Below are 16,255 nucleotides of genomic sequence, written 5' to 3' on the forward strand. Positions count from 1 at the left end.
CACTCTTCATTATTGTGGAGAATAGTAGAAAGACTGAATCTTGATGAATAGCAAAGTAACAGACATTCATAAAGTCCTCATAAATGATGGTGGTGATGGTGATGATTTGGACCACAGAATTTATTTTATAGTATATTTTATATACTATATATGTATATAGTATATATGTATATGTATAGTATATAGTATATTTTCAAATGGATATTCAAAAGGAATATTAATAATATCACTGTTAAGTTTACTTACAAGCTGATAATAATATAAAACACAATGATTTATTTTATAAATGTGCAAATGTAAATAACTCTGTCTACTGGTCATGCTGTATTTAAGAGTATATTAATGACCCTAATATTATAATTAGACTTCGAGGAACACAAAGAAAACACTGACATGACATGTCAAGTGAGTTACATGCTTATTTTACTTCATCCTCACAGGAACATGAACAAATAGATCCTTACATCTTCATTTTACAGATGATGAAAGTGAAATTTAGGAAATTTAACTAACTTTTCAAAGATGACCCATGTCTCCAGGATTAGAACTCAGTGTTGACATAGTATTGAACTCAAGTCCTACTAGTTCAAGAACTAACTCAGCAAGAGTCTGCTATCTGGCCAGCTACCTTGTGGAGGAGTCAGATAACTTGATCTCATGCTCCCCTAAGACTCTTTTTGCTTGTTGTAACATCTTCATTCTAGATTAAGAGCAGCAGGTGAGGATACTGTGGGGAAAAAAGCCTCTGGAAATGAAGAATGGGACAAGTGTCCAAGAATTCACCTTGGAGGGCTTTCCTGCTGCCCAGCAGCTGGGAAAGATCCTCTTTCTGGTGCACCTGCTGGCATACCTGGCATCCATTGCAGGTAATGCTGTCATAGTCGCCATCACCTGTGCTGACTCCAGGCTACAGACACCTATGTACTTTTTCCTCAGCATTTTCTCCTTCACTGAGTCTTGTCTCATAAGTGCTATTATTCCTAAGTTGCTGGTCATCTTTCTTTTAGGCAAGCAAACGATTTCCTTTGTTGCCTGTTTCATACAAGCCTTTGTTTTTGTATTTCTGGGAGCAGCAGGGTTCCTCCTCATAGCAGTGATGTCTCTGGATCGGTACCTGGCCATTTGCAAGCCTCTTCATTACGCAACTGTCATGAATCTGAGGACTTGCTGTCTCCTGGTCACAGCCTGCTGTGCTTTGGGGTTCACTGTTATGTCTGGTCTTGTGGTGAAGTTGTCCCAGTTATCCTTCTGTGGCCCCCATGTCATACATCACTTCTTCTGTAACCTCAGCCCCCTGATCCATCTCTCCTGCTCTGACACCAGGTCTGTTGAGACATTGCTCTTTGTCCTTGCTTTGTGTGTCCTTTTGGCATCCCTCATCATAACCATCACTGCATACAGCAACATAGTCGTCACAATCATTGGACTCCCATCAGCCAAAGAGCGACAGAAAGCTTTCTCCACCTGCTCCTCTCACCTCATTGTCCTCTCTCTGATGTATGGCAGCAGTGCCTTTATATACATGAAACCAAAGCAGGTGAACAGGCTGGACTCCAACAAGGAGGCTGCCCTTGTGAACATGGTTGTGACCCCCCTACTGAACCCTGTCATCTACACTCTACGGAACAAGCAGGTCCACCAGGCTCTGAGGGAGACCGTGTGCAGAATGAAAACATCAAGATAAAGAAGTCACACTGTCTTGGAAGCTCACTGTGGTTCTGATTTGCATTTCTCTTAATGATGTTTGAATTATTTCCATTAATGATTCTGAGCACATTTTCATGTACTGACTATTTATTTGTATGTCTATTTGGAAAAATGTTGACTAGTTCCTCTTTGTTTTAAGTGAAGTATAGTGGAATCATAATGTTGTGTCAGTTTCTGGTGTACAGCAAAGTGATTCAGACATATATATATTCAGATTCTTTTCCATTATAGGTTCAGTTCAGTTCAGTTCAGTCACTTAGTCGTGTGTGACTCATTGTGACCCCGTGAATTGCAGCATGTCAGGCTTCCCTGTTCATCTCCAATTCCCAGAGCTTGCTCAAACTCATGTCCATTGACTCGGTGATGCCATCCAACCATCTAATCCTCTGCCATCCCCTTCTCCTCCTGCCTTCAGTCTTTCCCAGTATCAGGGTCTTTTCCAATGAATTCATTCTTCCTATCAGGTGGCAAAGTTTTGGAACTTCAGCTTCAGCCTCAGTCTTCCCAATGAATATTCAGGACTGATTATAGGTTATTAGAAGTTACTGAATATAGTTACTTTTACCATATAGTTGGACCTTGTTGTTTATCTATTTTATATGTAGTAGTATAAATCTGTTAATCCTAAACTCCTAATTCCCTCACTTTTCATAAATTAAGTGTAGTCATAAGTTTGTTTTCTATGCCTGTGAGTCTGTTTCTGTTTTGTAAATAAGTTCATTTGTATAAATTTTTATGTTTCCATACTTAAGTGATATTATAGTTATTTGTTTTTCTCTGTCTCACTTAATTCATTTAGTTTGAAGTAGGTCCATCCACATTGCTACAAATAGCATTATTTCAATCTTTTTGTGGCTGAATAATATTTCATCACACACACATACACCATATTTTCTTTATTTGTTTATCTATTGATAGACACTTAGATTTCTTCCATGTCTTGGCTATTGCAGAGAGTACTGCTGCGAACACTGGAGTGCATGTATGTTTTCAAATTAGAGTTTTTGTCTTTTCCAGGTATATGCCTGGGGATGGGATTGATGGATTATATGGCAACTTTATTTTTAGTTTTTTAAGGAACCTCTATACTGTTCTCTATAGTGGCTTTACCAGTTTACATTCTCACCAACAGTATAGGAGGATTCCTTTTCTCCACACTCTCTCTAGCATATATTATTTGTAGAATATTTTTTGAGAGGGAAAAAAAGTTTATTAAAGTGGGAGACACAGTTAGAACAGCAGCAGCTCAAGGGAAAACCGATGTTGAACAGGGGTCCTTAGCCCACTTTTATACCCAGGGTGCAAGAAGTGGGATAGGGGTCTTGCGGGTCATTTGCTAAATGGATGAGGCATGTATACTGGGTGGGGGCAGAGTAGGGCAAATACCTTCTCAAATACCTTCTCCCTACAGGGTAGGAGGGGAGACAGTTTATACTCTTTCATTGATAGTTACAGCATGGGGATGGAAGGACCATAAGGGATGGTTTTTCTGTTCCTGCATTCCAGGACCCTCCTTGGTTTTATCTGCTCTTTTGTCATTGGCTCACCACATTCTTCCCCCTCTTTATTTTTAGGGCCAATTCTTTGGCCCCCTTTGATACCCTGTTCATGTCTAACTATCTACCTATTTCCCGTTTCAGGCACTTGGGAACCCAGTCTCAAAGATTTGTAGACTTTTGATGATGGCCATTCTGACTGGTTCTACGTTATTGCAGTTTTGATGTGTATTTGTCTTTTAATAAGTGATGTTGAGCATCTTTTCATGTGCCTGTTAGCTATCTGGATGTCTTCTTTGGAGAAATGTGTTTTAGGTCTTCTGCCAATTTATTGATTGGGTGGTCTGTCTTTTTGATATTGAGCTGTATGAGCTATTTGTATATTTTGGAAACTCAACCCTTAGAATTCAGTTGGGTAGATGCCAAATGTATATGTGTCTGAGGAAGTGCACTGGTTGTTGTAGAAAACATAAAAGTGTCAAATTACCAATGAATGAATTGCATGAACTGTAATGAAAATTGTGTAAAATATGCCCTCCCAAATCTATATTGTCCTTGTAACACCTTCAAAGAAAATTAGTCATAATTACCCTAGAGTGTACAAAATACCACATAACACTACGTGAGAAAAGGTACAATTAAATGTTTTCTTATGAACCTTGTGTTTGCTTTGAAATGCAACATCTTTGCATAAATATTTTTAATGACAAAAATCAACAAGGAAAAAAAATCAACAATGAAGTGTGGGGAGCACGATCAAGATGGCAGAGTAGGAGAATGCAAAACTTTACCTCCCTCCACGAATCAGTCAAAAATGCATGTACATGCAGAACAATTCTCACTGAAAACTGCCAATAGCTGGAGACTGAGAGAAAGACTGCTGCAGAATCAAGGCTGTTAGATAGAACCACATGGTGTTTCACTGGGAGGGAAGCTAAACATCAGGTTGGGATCTGTGCCTCTGGAAGGGGACTCAGTGAAGAAGGGAGATTACAAGGGCAGAGGACCTCTCTGGGGGGCTAGGAGTTCAAGCTACATTGAGTGTCGCTGGCCTGGGGTCTGACACAGTGAAGATGGGTACCCCGGGTGGAAAGAGGACTGGTGAGACTAAAAGGAGTGGTGTGCGAAGGCTGGGCTTCACTCATGAGGAGTGAGCACATGCTTGCACACACACAAAACAGGGTGGAGAGAGCAGATTGAAACTGCATGGGTGGCTGGCCTGTTTTACCCGGTCACCCTGGAATGCACCCTAACCTGAGTGTAGCAACTGCTCTGGCCCCGCCTGCTTCAGGATGCAGCTCTGCAGTAGGTTATGAATGCTTGTGTTGGTTGGGGGAGAGAGCATACTTGAAAGGAATGGAAGCAGTTCAGACCCACTAGTTTAAAAATAATTTTAATATCTGATATTCTAGAGTGAGTGCTCAGTTGCTAAGTGGTGTCTGACTCTTTGCAACCCCATGGACTGTAGCCCATCAAATTCCTCTGTCCATGGAATTCTCCAGGCAAGAATACTGGAGTGGGTTGCCATTTCCTTCTCTAAGGGATCTTCCTGACCTAGGGATCCAACCGTGTCTTCTGCATTGCAGGCACCTAGGAAGCCCTATAGAGTTCACATTCACTATTAAAAATGTACAAAAACTAGAAATTAGCAAGAGTTTTGTAAAAAATACTTTGCTTGGCAACTTAAAACCTTCCTGTACAACTTTAAGGCTCATAGGTGGTGCAGTGGTAAAAAGTCCCCCTGCCCATGCAGGAGATGCCAGAGATGTGGGTTCCATCCCTGAGTCAGAAAGATCCCCTGGAGTAGGAACTGGCAATCCACTCCAGGATTCTTACCTGAGAAATCCTATGGATAGAAGAACTTGGCAGGCTATAGTCTAGGGGGTTGCAAAGAGCTGGGGGCGACTGAGCACACATGCAACATACAACTACAAAGATCTACTTGAAATTGCTGCTCTAGAAAATTGAACATTTTAATCTTCAAGGATTTAACCTCCTGGAATTTCTCATTGCTCCTTCCCTTTCATCACTGCTTTGGATATACTCTTTATTTGTCTTTTTTAAAAAAAACTCGTATGATTTCTCTATTGAAAATCACACAAAGCTGTAATGTTTCATTTTGCCTTCTGATATCAAAAGCTGATGTATTAGAAAAGCAATTTTCAGTCATTGGCAGAAAGTAGCATTAAGAGTGGAATCAGGCAAACTTGTACAATTAAAGATTTTTTTGTTTAAAAAAAAGCAATTCACAACTGGGGTAAAATATTCTCAGTCCTGTCATGACAAATATGTAGAATAGATAATCTTTGGGGTAAAAAGGCAAAACAAAATGAATAAAAGCCTTGACAATTAAAAATGAGCAAGACTTTTTAACAGGCACTTCACAAAAAAGGATTTCTATTTGTCACAAGTATATTAAAAAAAGTGTCATCATAAGTAGTCATTAGGAAAATGTAAATCGAAATACTACTAGAATGTCTCCAGTTTTTAAAAGTTGAACTATACTTGACATTATATATGCTTAATGTGGTCGTGTTGATATGTACATGTATGAATGCAATATGATTAGCATTGTAGCATTAAATAAGATCTTGATCATGTCATGTAATCATTTCTTTTCTTTTGGTCAGAATAAATGAGATATAATCTCTTAGCAAGTTTGATATTTATAATGCAATATTGCCTTTTATAATCAATATGTTAGATTTCCAGGACTTATTTATCTACTAGTTGCAAGTTTGAGCCCTTAAACAAAATCTCTCCTACATTCATTCCCCTACCCCTCAGCAACCACTATTTTACTCTAATTTTGTGAGTTTACCTTTTTTATTTTATTTTTTTTTTATTTTTTATTAGTTGGAGGCTAATTACTTCACAACATTTCAGTGGGTTTTGTCACACATTGATATGAATCAGCCATAGATTTTACCTTTTTTAGATTCTACATGTAAGTAATAAACATCATTTGTCTTTCTCTGACCTGGCATAATGCCATGAAGGTCATCCATCAATGTTGGCACAAATGACAGGATTTCCATTTTCCCGTAATTGAATAATATTCCATTGTATATGCATGTATATACATATATTTCACATCTTCTTTACCAGTTCATCCCTAGCAGAAATTTAGGTTGAATCTATGTGATGGCTATTTGGAATAATGCTGCAATAAACATAGGAGTGCCAATATGTCTCCCATATTCTGTTTTCATTTACTTTGGTTATATAATCAGAGGTCAATTGCTCTAACATATGTTAGTTCTATTTTTAGTTTTTTAAGGCACCTCCGTATTGTTTTCCATAGAGGCTGAATGAATTTACAGAAATGTACCAATTAAATGACTTAGAGACTAAGTGTTGGTGAGAAAGTGGAGCACCTTGAATTCTCATGCATTGCTGCTGAGAGCTTAAATCCAGTTTTGGAAAGTGTTTTACAGTTTTGTAGTGTTAAGGCCTGTCTTATAATTAATTCAATACTTTTACTCCAAGTTATATACTCAGGAGAAATAAATGCTATATCTTCAAAAAGATTTTACAAGAATATTCATAGCAGCTTTATTCATGGTAGCCCTGAACTAGAAAGGATGGAAATAACCTTCAGTGAAATGACCTTCAGTGGAGGAATGGAAAGCTGTGGGGTACCTATACAATGGACTACTACAAAACAGCGTAAAAGAATAAATCATTCACCTGAAGCAGCATGGATAATTCCTACAGACATGTTGAGGAAAAAAGGCAGACAAAGGAATGCATGCTATTTTGGATTTCTATGATTTTCAATAAACTGGCAAAAGTAAATTTTCATGATTGAAATCAGTGTATTTCTTTGGTGTGGGTTATTGATTCAAAAAGGGAAAAAGCAAACATGAAATGAGATGGAAAAATGTCATCGCTTGATTTCAATAGACGTTACATGACTGTTACATACACAAATTATTGATCTGTACAATTAAATTTTGCATATTTTATAGAATGCAAGTAATAATTCAATAAAGAAAATATTAGGTTAAAAAGACAAAGGCAAAGTAATTCAAAAGTAAATAAGAGTTTCTGTTGTTTAAGCCTTTCTTAATACATGTAATTTGTGATTTTTAAATTTTGTAACTCTATTTGATAAATTTTACAATTCCCTGGGTCAGGAAGATCCCCTGGAGAAGAAAATGACAACCCACTCCCGTATTCTTGTCCATGAGAAATCCCATGGACAGAGGAGCCTGGCAGACTATAGTCTATGGGGTCACAGAAGAGTCGACACAACTTAGTGACTAAACAACAACAGGGCAGTTGTGCAAAATCTGCCTTTGAAGACGTTCACAGAGGACTGTGTAGCCTATTGAGAATGATAGTATTTTACCATATGCAGTGAAAGGGCAATTATGATATATGCCACCTGGAATCTCCCCTTTCCAAATATGAAGCAATTAAATGTCCTCTTGGACTCTGTTGTGATTTTAGTTCTTATTCCATTAAAAAAAAACCCTCTTCTAATGAATTTGAAAACTCCAAAGATGCATCCATTGGACCCAATGCGTCCTCACTGGTGATGGTAAATAAGCCTGTGATAATTATATCATAAGGGCATTTGAATGTGTTCTCGCTTATGACTGCTGTGATCCTTCCCTATATGAGTTGGGGTGACTGGTTGATGGAAAAGTGACTGATAACAGGGTCATTAAATAAGGGAATTGACCTTTATTGTCTCTTCTTTTTGACTCTCTTCTGCGATAGATACACAACCAACCACATTTGTTGTTCATGATGCACTGTAGAATGGTAATAATTATGTCCAGGTATTCCAAACAGCAACACAGAAAGTGCTAGTACATGATTGGGGCATCTTGTGTTGTCTTAATGGTCCAGGATTTATCAGTTAGATTGCCATGGAAAAAACTGTGCCCGTTAATCCTCCAGAGTTTGAAGATTTTCTTTTTTTAAAATTGAACCTTAACAATTTCATACTAATTTAGGACATAAGGCATCCATTAATTTTTTTATTAGGTCAATGAAATGTGTATCTCAACTAAGTGTTTTCCTCCCTTTCTGTTAACCTAGGAGAAAGATCCTGGTTTGTTTTAAGAAGAGAAAGAAGCACATTGTTAAAGGAACACTGTTTCTTCATGGTAAGTACTTGACCATGGGACTAACTTGCAATCTAAAAGGTCAGATGTTTTAACCAGAGCCTTATTATGTTTAAGCTTCTAATGTGGATCATACATAGGCAAAGTAATAGTTTGGCCAAAAGGAATTAAATAAAATACAATCAAATTATGATTTCTTATTTACTAGAGCACTGACTTGCAGGAGATGCCCAGATCTCTTCCCCAAAGATTGTTTCAATATACTTGGCTTCTAGTTAGGCATTGGCATTTTTTTTTTTTTTAGAGAAAAAAAGAATGGTCCTCTAGTGATTGCAATGGAAATACAGGTTTAACTATGACACACCAAATACTTCCAATGTAAAAAATTATTCCCCGAGAAAGGAAGATTGAAGAGTAATCTATGAAATAATTGGGTAGCAGAATGAAGCGCTACCATTCTGCTAGGTTGATATAGTGTGAGGGAATTTGATCCACCCATTAAATGTGTATTCATTGAATTTGAACAACCAAGTCATGAAACCATTTCCCCCCACCTCCAGTTTTAGGTATGTTTTCTCTTAAACCCATAGACTGTGTGGTTATAATACTATAATATACTAGCTTTACTGTTCACACTGGTAGTGTCGGTGTGTGTATGTGTGCAATGTTACTTTAGTCATGTCTGACTCTTTGTGACCTTACTGACTCTAGCCCACCCCCCCCCCCACCTCCTCTGTCCATGGGCTTCTCCAGGCAAGAATACTGGAGTAGATTGTTGTGCCTTTCTCCAGGGAATCTTCTTGACCCAGGAATCGAACCTGCATCTCTTACCTCTCCTGCTTTGGCAGATGGGTTCTTTGTCACTAGCACACACAGGTCTTGAAGAAATAACTCAGGCTGAACAGACTTCAGGAAAATACCTGATTTGGAACCTGGTAATAAAAAACCGCTCTTTCACACCTTCTATTACCAAAGGGTTAAAGTTAGAAGGCTTCCTACATTGCATGGCATCACTGAAACATAGAAATTACCACTGTGACCCCATGAAAAATATTTTCTGCAGGATGACAACCTTCACTCTTTCTTTTTTAAGCCTATGACACATGTTTAATTAATTATTTATTTATTTCCATTTATTTTTATTCGTTGGAGGCTAATTACTTTAAAATATTGTAGTGGTTTTTGCCATACATTGACATGAATCAGCCATGGATTTACATGTGTTCCCCATCCCGATCCCCCCTCCCACCTCCCTCCCCATCCCATCCCTCTGGGTCTTCCCAGTGCACCAGCCCTGAGCACCTGTCTCATGCATCCAACCTGGGCTGGTCATCTGTTTCACCCTTGATAGTATACTTGTTTCAATGCTGTTCTCTCAGAACATCCCACCCTCACCTTCTCCCACAGAGTCCAAAAGTCTGTTCTGTACATCTGTGTCTCTTTTTCTGTTTTGCATATAGGGTTATCATTACCATCCTTTTAAATTCCATATATATGTGTTAGTATACTGTATTGGTCTTTATCTTTCTGGCTTACTTCTCTCTATATAATGGGCTCCAGTTTCATGCATCTCATTAGAACTGATTCAAATGAATTCTTTTTAATGGCTGAGTAATATTCCATGGTGTATATGTACCACAGCTTCCTTATCCATTTGTCTGCTGATGGGCATCTAGGTTACTTGCATGTCCTGGCTATTATAAACAGTGCTGCGATGAACATTGGTGTACACATGTCTCTTTCAGATCTGGTTTCCTTGGTGTGTATGCCCACGAGTGGGATTGCTGGGTCATATGGCAGTTCTATTTCCAATTTTTTAAGGAATCTCCACACTATTCTCCATAGCGGCTGTACTAGTTGGCATTCCCACCAACAGTGTAAGAGGGTTCCCTTTTCTCCACACCCTCTCCAGCATTTATTGCTTGTAGACTTTTGGATTGAAGCCATTCTGACTGGCGTGTAATTGTACCTCATTGATGTTTTGATTTGCATTTCTCTAATAATGAGTGATGTTGAGCATCCTTTCATGTGCTTGTTAGCCATTTATATGTCTTCTTTGGAGAAATGTCTGTTTAGATCTTTGGCCCATTTTTTGATTGTGTCATTTACTTTTCTGGAATTGAGCTGCAGGAGTTGCTTGTATATTTTTGAGATTAATCCTTTGTCTGTTTCTTCATTTGCTATTATTTTCTCCCATTCTGAAGGCTGTCTTTTCACCTTGCTTATAGTTTCCTTTGTTGTGCAAAAACCTTTAAGTTTCATTACATCCCATTTGTTTATTTTTGCTTTTATTTTATTTTTTTGCTTTTATTTCCAATATTCTGGGAGGTGGGTCATAGAGGATCCTGCTGTGATTTATGTCAGAGAGTATTTTGCCTATGTTCTCCTCTAGGAGTTTTATAGTTTCTGGTCTTACATTTAGATCTTTAATCCATTTTGAGTTTATTTTTGTGTATGGTGTTAGAAAGTGTTCTAGTTTCGTTCTTTTACAAGTGGTTGACCAGTTTTCCCAGCACCACTTGTTAAAGAGGTTGTCTTTTTCCCATTGTATATTCTTGCCTCCTTTGTCAAAGATAAGGTGTCCGTAGGTACGTGGATTTATCTCTGGGCTTTCTATTCTGTTCCATTGATCTATATTTCTGTCTTTGTGCCAGTACCATACTGTCTTGATGACTGTGACAGCCTTCACTTTTAACTGTTTGTTGTGTATGTGTCTGCAGTCATTTTTGTTTTGTATTGTTTACCTTGTGGACTATTATTCACAGATATTATTTTCCAAAAAAGTTAGGTGACACATTAAAAATTGTTATAAAAAATAAAAACAAATCTTTAATTTTACAATTTAAAAATAACTGTTATAATTAGTATAATAATGTTATAATAGTAAAATGTTTGTCATTTATTGCAAAATATTTTCAAAATATAAAATGATCCCTCATTCACAAATATACCTGAAAGCAGTGTTTTTGTTTTTTATTTTATTTTTGTTTTTTTTAAAGTTGCTATCATTTAAATTCTTTATTCTTCAGTGATAGTATTTCCTGATTCACAGATTAGGCAGAGAATGATGAAAAACAGAGAAACAGAGATAAACACGGAGGTAAAAAATGAGTCTACCATTCAGGAGTTCATTCTGGAGGCATTTCCTGCTGTCCAGCACTTGGGGAACCTCCTCTTCCTGGTGCACCTGCTGGCATACCTGGCCTCTATCATGGGAAACATGGTCATAATCATCATCACCTGGGCTGACCATCGCCTCCAGACGCCAATGTATGTTTTACTGAGTGCTTTCTCCTTCTGTGAATGCTGTTTCATCACTACAGTTATTCCTAAACTGCTGTCCATCTTCCTTTCAGGAAGGCAAACAATTGCCTTTCCTGCTTGTCTCACACAAGCCTTTTTCTTTTTAATTTTTGGTGCAGTGATTTTCTTTCTCATGGCTGTGATGTCATTGGATCGATACCTGGCCATTTGCAAGCCTCTGCACTATGCATCCATCATGAACCTGAAGGTTAGTTTCCTCCTGATTTCCTTGTGCTATTCTTTGTCCTTCATCTTACTCACTTGTCTGATGCTCAAGGTGTCCCAGTTACTGTTCTGTGGCCCTAATGTCCTTTCTCATTTCTTCTGTGACCTTATCGCCTTAATTCATCTCTCCTGCTCTGACACCAGATTTGTTGAAATCTATTTCTTCTTTGTTACTTCATTTGTCATTCTACTATCCCTCATTGTAACCATCATTGCATACAGCAACATAGTAGTCACAGTCCTGCGACTGCCATCAGCCAAGGAGCGACAGAAAGCTTTCTCCACCTGCTCCTCTCACCTCATTGTCCTCTCTCTGATGTACGGCAGCTGTGTGTTTATTTACCTGAAACCAAAGCAGGTGAACAGGCTGGACTCCAACAGGGAGGCTGCCCTTGTGAACATGGTGGTGACCCCACTGCTGAACCCTGTCATTTATACTCTACGGAACAAGCAAGTCCACCAGGCTCTGAGGGACACACTGTCTAGGGTGAGGTTTCAGAAATAGAGTTTGGAGGCTAAATTGATTCTCTTGACCCTCTAGTCAGTTTCCTACCATTGGCAAAATCTATTCTAGAGAAGCCATCCACATGACGACCTAGCTTGTGCTACTTTCCAGCCGGATGGGGCCTGTCTTTATCTTGCAATTCCATCTTGTGCCTGTGCTCAGCTGCTCAGTCATGCTGTTTGTGACCCCATGGACTGTAGCCCACCAGGCTCGTCTGTCCCTGGGATTTCCTGGGCAAGAATACTGGAGTAAGTTGCCATTTCCTCCTCCATGGCTTCCCAACCCAGGGATCAAACCTGTGTCTCCCGAGTCTCCTGCATTGGCATGCAGATTCTTTCCCACTGGGCCACCTGTGAAGGCTTGTTCCTTTATTTGAAAATTTCATTTGTTCTCCATGTTGCACTGATGATATCTTGCTTGATTTTCTACTGATTGGTCTTATACGAATTCAATTCAAACAACATTTATGGAGCAACTATTTTACATAAATTATAAGATACAATATCTTTAAGGTAATAATTAAAGTGTTGCCAATCAGATTTAATAAATGTCATTCATGATATATTCTGATGCTTTAATTTTCTGATACCTATGAAAAATAGATAGAACTGTTCTTTACCATTAGATATTCAGGTTTGAATTTTAAGAAAGAAATTTGTTTCTGAAAACTATGAAAAGTCATAATACAAATTAATGTTGTTTCATTAACTGAATTTGTTTATGTAAATGAATCTGCTATATGCTCACTGGCTCTTCTCTGGGTCTGTTGATATTAGTGTAGTAACAAATCAGTGTATTTCCAGGTGGTTAAGATGAGCTCTTCAGTTTATCAACTTTGGCTGTGTCAAACATTACTAATAAAATTTTCTTTAACTTCTTAAAACACAGACAAAAGCACATTTTTTTCATATTTCCGTAACTTTATTACTTACAGCAGCAACTGGGAGAGTGTTTTATGGGATTTCCTAGCATAATAATTCTGGATGTTTGGTTAAAATCTACCCTGGCTGAAAAGGAAATAAAAAATGGTAATGTTAATGACATATGTAATTACTAAATAAGTCTAGTTCATATGGTTGGAAAAACTTTTTAAAACCTGAAGATCAAAGGGGAACAATTAAGAAAATGCATGGAACTGCATTCTCTGGTGGGAACCTTTGGTCTACAATCCTGGGTGGCCCCCTGCCCTATTACAGGAGAGATAAGAGAATTAAGGTAAGCAAGTTTAAACCTGTGCACTTATTTTTCTCTAACTGATGTTGCCAAGTTCTGGATTCAACCATTTGTTGAAAGGTAGATGATCCCAGTAGTAAACACTTTCTTCGCAACTAAGAGATATTTTCTCTAGTGTGACCTGAAGGTGTGGGAGCTGCTTCCCTTAACATGTCTTCCATGTTAAAGTAAATTCTGGTTGACATTTTAGGTAGCAAAAACTAATAGAACTCATACTTAGAAAACTGTAAAAGGAAAATGAGTGCATTAATAATTAAAAAGTGGATTAAAATGGAGTCAGTTATTGTGTTTACAGGTTCACTGAGGAAGTGACTCCCATCAGAAGACAATAGGCCCTAGTGGAAATTAGGTTCAGTCACATCTGATACTGCATGTGCATGATCTACACTGGAATTTTAGTATGTCTGACTTGAGGGCATATCTTCCTTTTAGTTTGTTCTGAGGAAAAAAATTATATTTAAGGTGTAATCTCATTAGGAAGAATTTTAGACTGTCAAAAGAGTGTTCTGTGATTTAGATTTTTAAGTTTGGGAATGGTTTGATTATAAGCAGTCCTGGATTATGGTTTTCCAAGGACAGGTATGTCTATGTCACTCCTTTCTCCAAAGTAGAAATTAGATGGGTAATTTTTGAGCCTGATCTAAAGGTAGGGAACTCCTGTGAGTTCTCTATACTGGTTTCTGTGCATTAGATAAAACAGCCATTTCTACCAGTCTTCACAGATTTGATGTGGTCTAATTCACCAGTTTTTCATCTTATAGATCATATATTTGATATCAAGCCTAAGAGCTGCTTAGCCCTAGATTCCAAAAAATTTCCTCTTTTATTTCCTAAAAAAATTATTTTTGTGTTTTAAGTTTGTAATCCATTTTGAGTTAGTATTTGTATAAGCTGTCAGGCTTAGACTGAAGTTTTCTTTTGCCTGTGAATGTCTAATTGATCCATTACCATTTGTTGAAAAATTATCCTTCCTCCATTGAACTACTTATATATCTTTGTCAAAAATCAGTTGGGCTTATTGTTAAAGGTCTATTTCTGGTTTATCTATTCTGTTCCACCAATCTGTGTGTTTATGTCTCTACAAATATCACACTGTCTTGATTTCTGTACCTACACAATAAAAATTAATACTGAATAATCACTCCTATTTTCTTTATTTTTCAAGATTAAAAAACTTATTATATGACCCAGGCCTTTCAATATAATTTTTAGAGTAAGTTTGTCTATGTCTACAAAAACTTTTCTGAGATTTTGTTGAAAACTGCCTGAAACCTGTTGATCAATTTAGAAAGATCCTATATCATTACTATGTTGAATCTCCTAATTCATAAACACTGTATGTTTCCTCATTTATTTAGGCTTCTTTGATTTCTTTCATCACAGTAGTCTAGTTTTCCACACATAGATTATGTACATATTTTGTTATATTTATACCTAAGCATTTTATTTCCTTTGGAGATATTATAAATGGCAATGTGTTTTACTTTGTTTCCACAATTTTATTGTTATTATACAAATATATAGTTTTTCTTCTGTGTGTTGATCTTGCACCCTGTGACCATGCTGAAATCACTTATTAGTTCCAGTAATACTTTTGTAGTTTGCTTAGGGTTGTCTATGTAGATATTCATATAATTTCCCAACAGAAACTGTTTTCTCTCTTTCTTTCCAGTCTTTATGCATTTTACTTCTTTTTCTTGCCTTACTGCAGTGGCTAGAACTTCCAGAGTTGTCATGTTCTCTATCTCAGAGAGGAAGCATTTAGTCTTTTAGCATTAAGTATGGTGTCACCTCCATCTTTTTCATAGATTTTTTTTGTCAAGTTGAGATGGTTTCTTTCTGCTACTAGCTTGCTGAGAATTTATTTATGTTTATTTTTTATCATGAATATGTGGGGAAGCACAAATCACTGCTCAACTTTGATGAAGAAGGTGTGGTTTTTCCTTTGGCATTCAGTTGGAGTAAGATTGGTACTGACAAAAATTCATTTTCTATTAGGCCACTGTCTTCTCAGTCTTTTGGCTAGGGGGCACAGGTTTTTTATTTTTTCCTTGAAATATTTTTAAAAATTTACCTATTGGCGATTCTATGCTGGAGGATTCTGCTGCACCCTGTCTGGGAAATATGAGAGGCAATAAGGAAACCCAGGGAAAGGACTGGCATGCTGTTCATCAAGACTGTCCCTAGGCAGTCCACTGCCTTCTTTCTACTCTTCCAGAATCTTTCTATGGTTCTTTGTTGTGTTATGTCCAGGGTATTTTAATTAAAGAAAGAGGACCTAGGAGAAATGGGTTACTTTACCTTGGTGAAAAAGTCCTTGATGAACTTCTGATAAATCAGTTATTTTGATGTGAAAGACATTCCTCATGCAGAAACCCATGTAAGTTTAGATAAAGGATTGATTCACAGAAGAACCTTCATATTAGTGTATGTGTGTGTGTGTGTCTGTGTGTGTGTGCGCACGCGTGTGCGCGTGAGCACTCTGTTGCCCAGCCATGTCCAACTCTTTGTGACCCTCTGGACTGTAGCTTGTCAGGCTCCTCTGTCCATGGGATTTCCCAGGCAAGATTACTGGAATGGGTTGCCATTCCCTTCTCCAGGAGATCTTCCCGAGCCAGGGATGGAACTCGAGTCTCCTGAGTCGCCTGCATTGGCAGGAGGATTCTTTACCACTGAGCCACCAGGAAGCCATATTATTACTATGTACA

At 37.8% G+C, this 16,255-nt stretch overlaps 2 protein-coding genes across 2 annotated transcripts; both read left to right on the forward strand.

Annotated features, from left to right (window-relative positions):
* Positions 1–730: 730 nt before the first annotated feature.
* On the forward strand, positions 731–1,684 carry LOC122708671 (olfactory receptor 6C75-like). Its single transcript, XM_043925006.1, has one exon. It carries the CDS (start codon positions 752–754, stop codon positions 1,682–1,684), a length of 933 nt encoding a protein of 310 aa, XP_043780941.1. The 5' UTR covers positions 731–751.
* Positions 1,685–11,345: 9,661 nt separating this feature from the next.
* Positions 11,346–12,314, forward strand: LOC122708529 (olfactory receptor 6C2-like). Its single transcript, XM_043924760.1, has one exon. It carries the CDS (start codon positions 11,346–11,348, stop codon positions 12,312–12,314), a length of 969 nt encoding a protein of 322 aa, XP_043780695.1.
* Positions 12,315–16,255: the final 3,941 nt, after the last annotated feature.

The sequence above is a fragment of the Cervus elaphus genome, chromosome 15 (assembly GCF_910594005.1).
Source record: "Cervus elaphus chromosome 15, mCerEla1.1, whole genome shotgun sequence".
Taxonomy (NCBI): domain Eukaryota; kingdom Metazoa; phylum Chordata; class Mammalia; order Artiodactyla; family Cervidae; genus Cervus; species Cervus elaphus.

What these genes read in the sequence shown, in the direction of transcription:
- LOC122708671 (XM_043925006.1), top strand. Translation starts at nt 752, where the DNA reads ATGAAGAATGGGACAAGTGTCCAAGAATTCACCTTGGAGGGCTTTCCT.
- LOC122708529 (XM_043924760.1), top strand. Translation starts at nt 11,346, where the DNA reads ATGATGAAAAACAGAGAAACAGAGATAAACACGGAGGTAAAAAATGAG.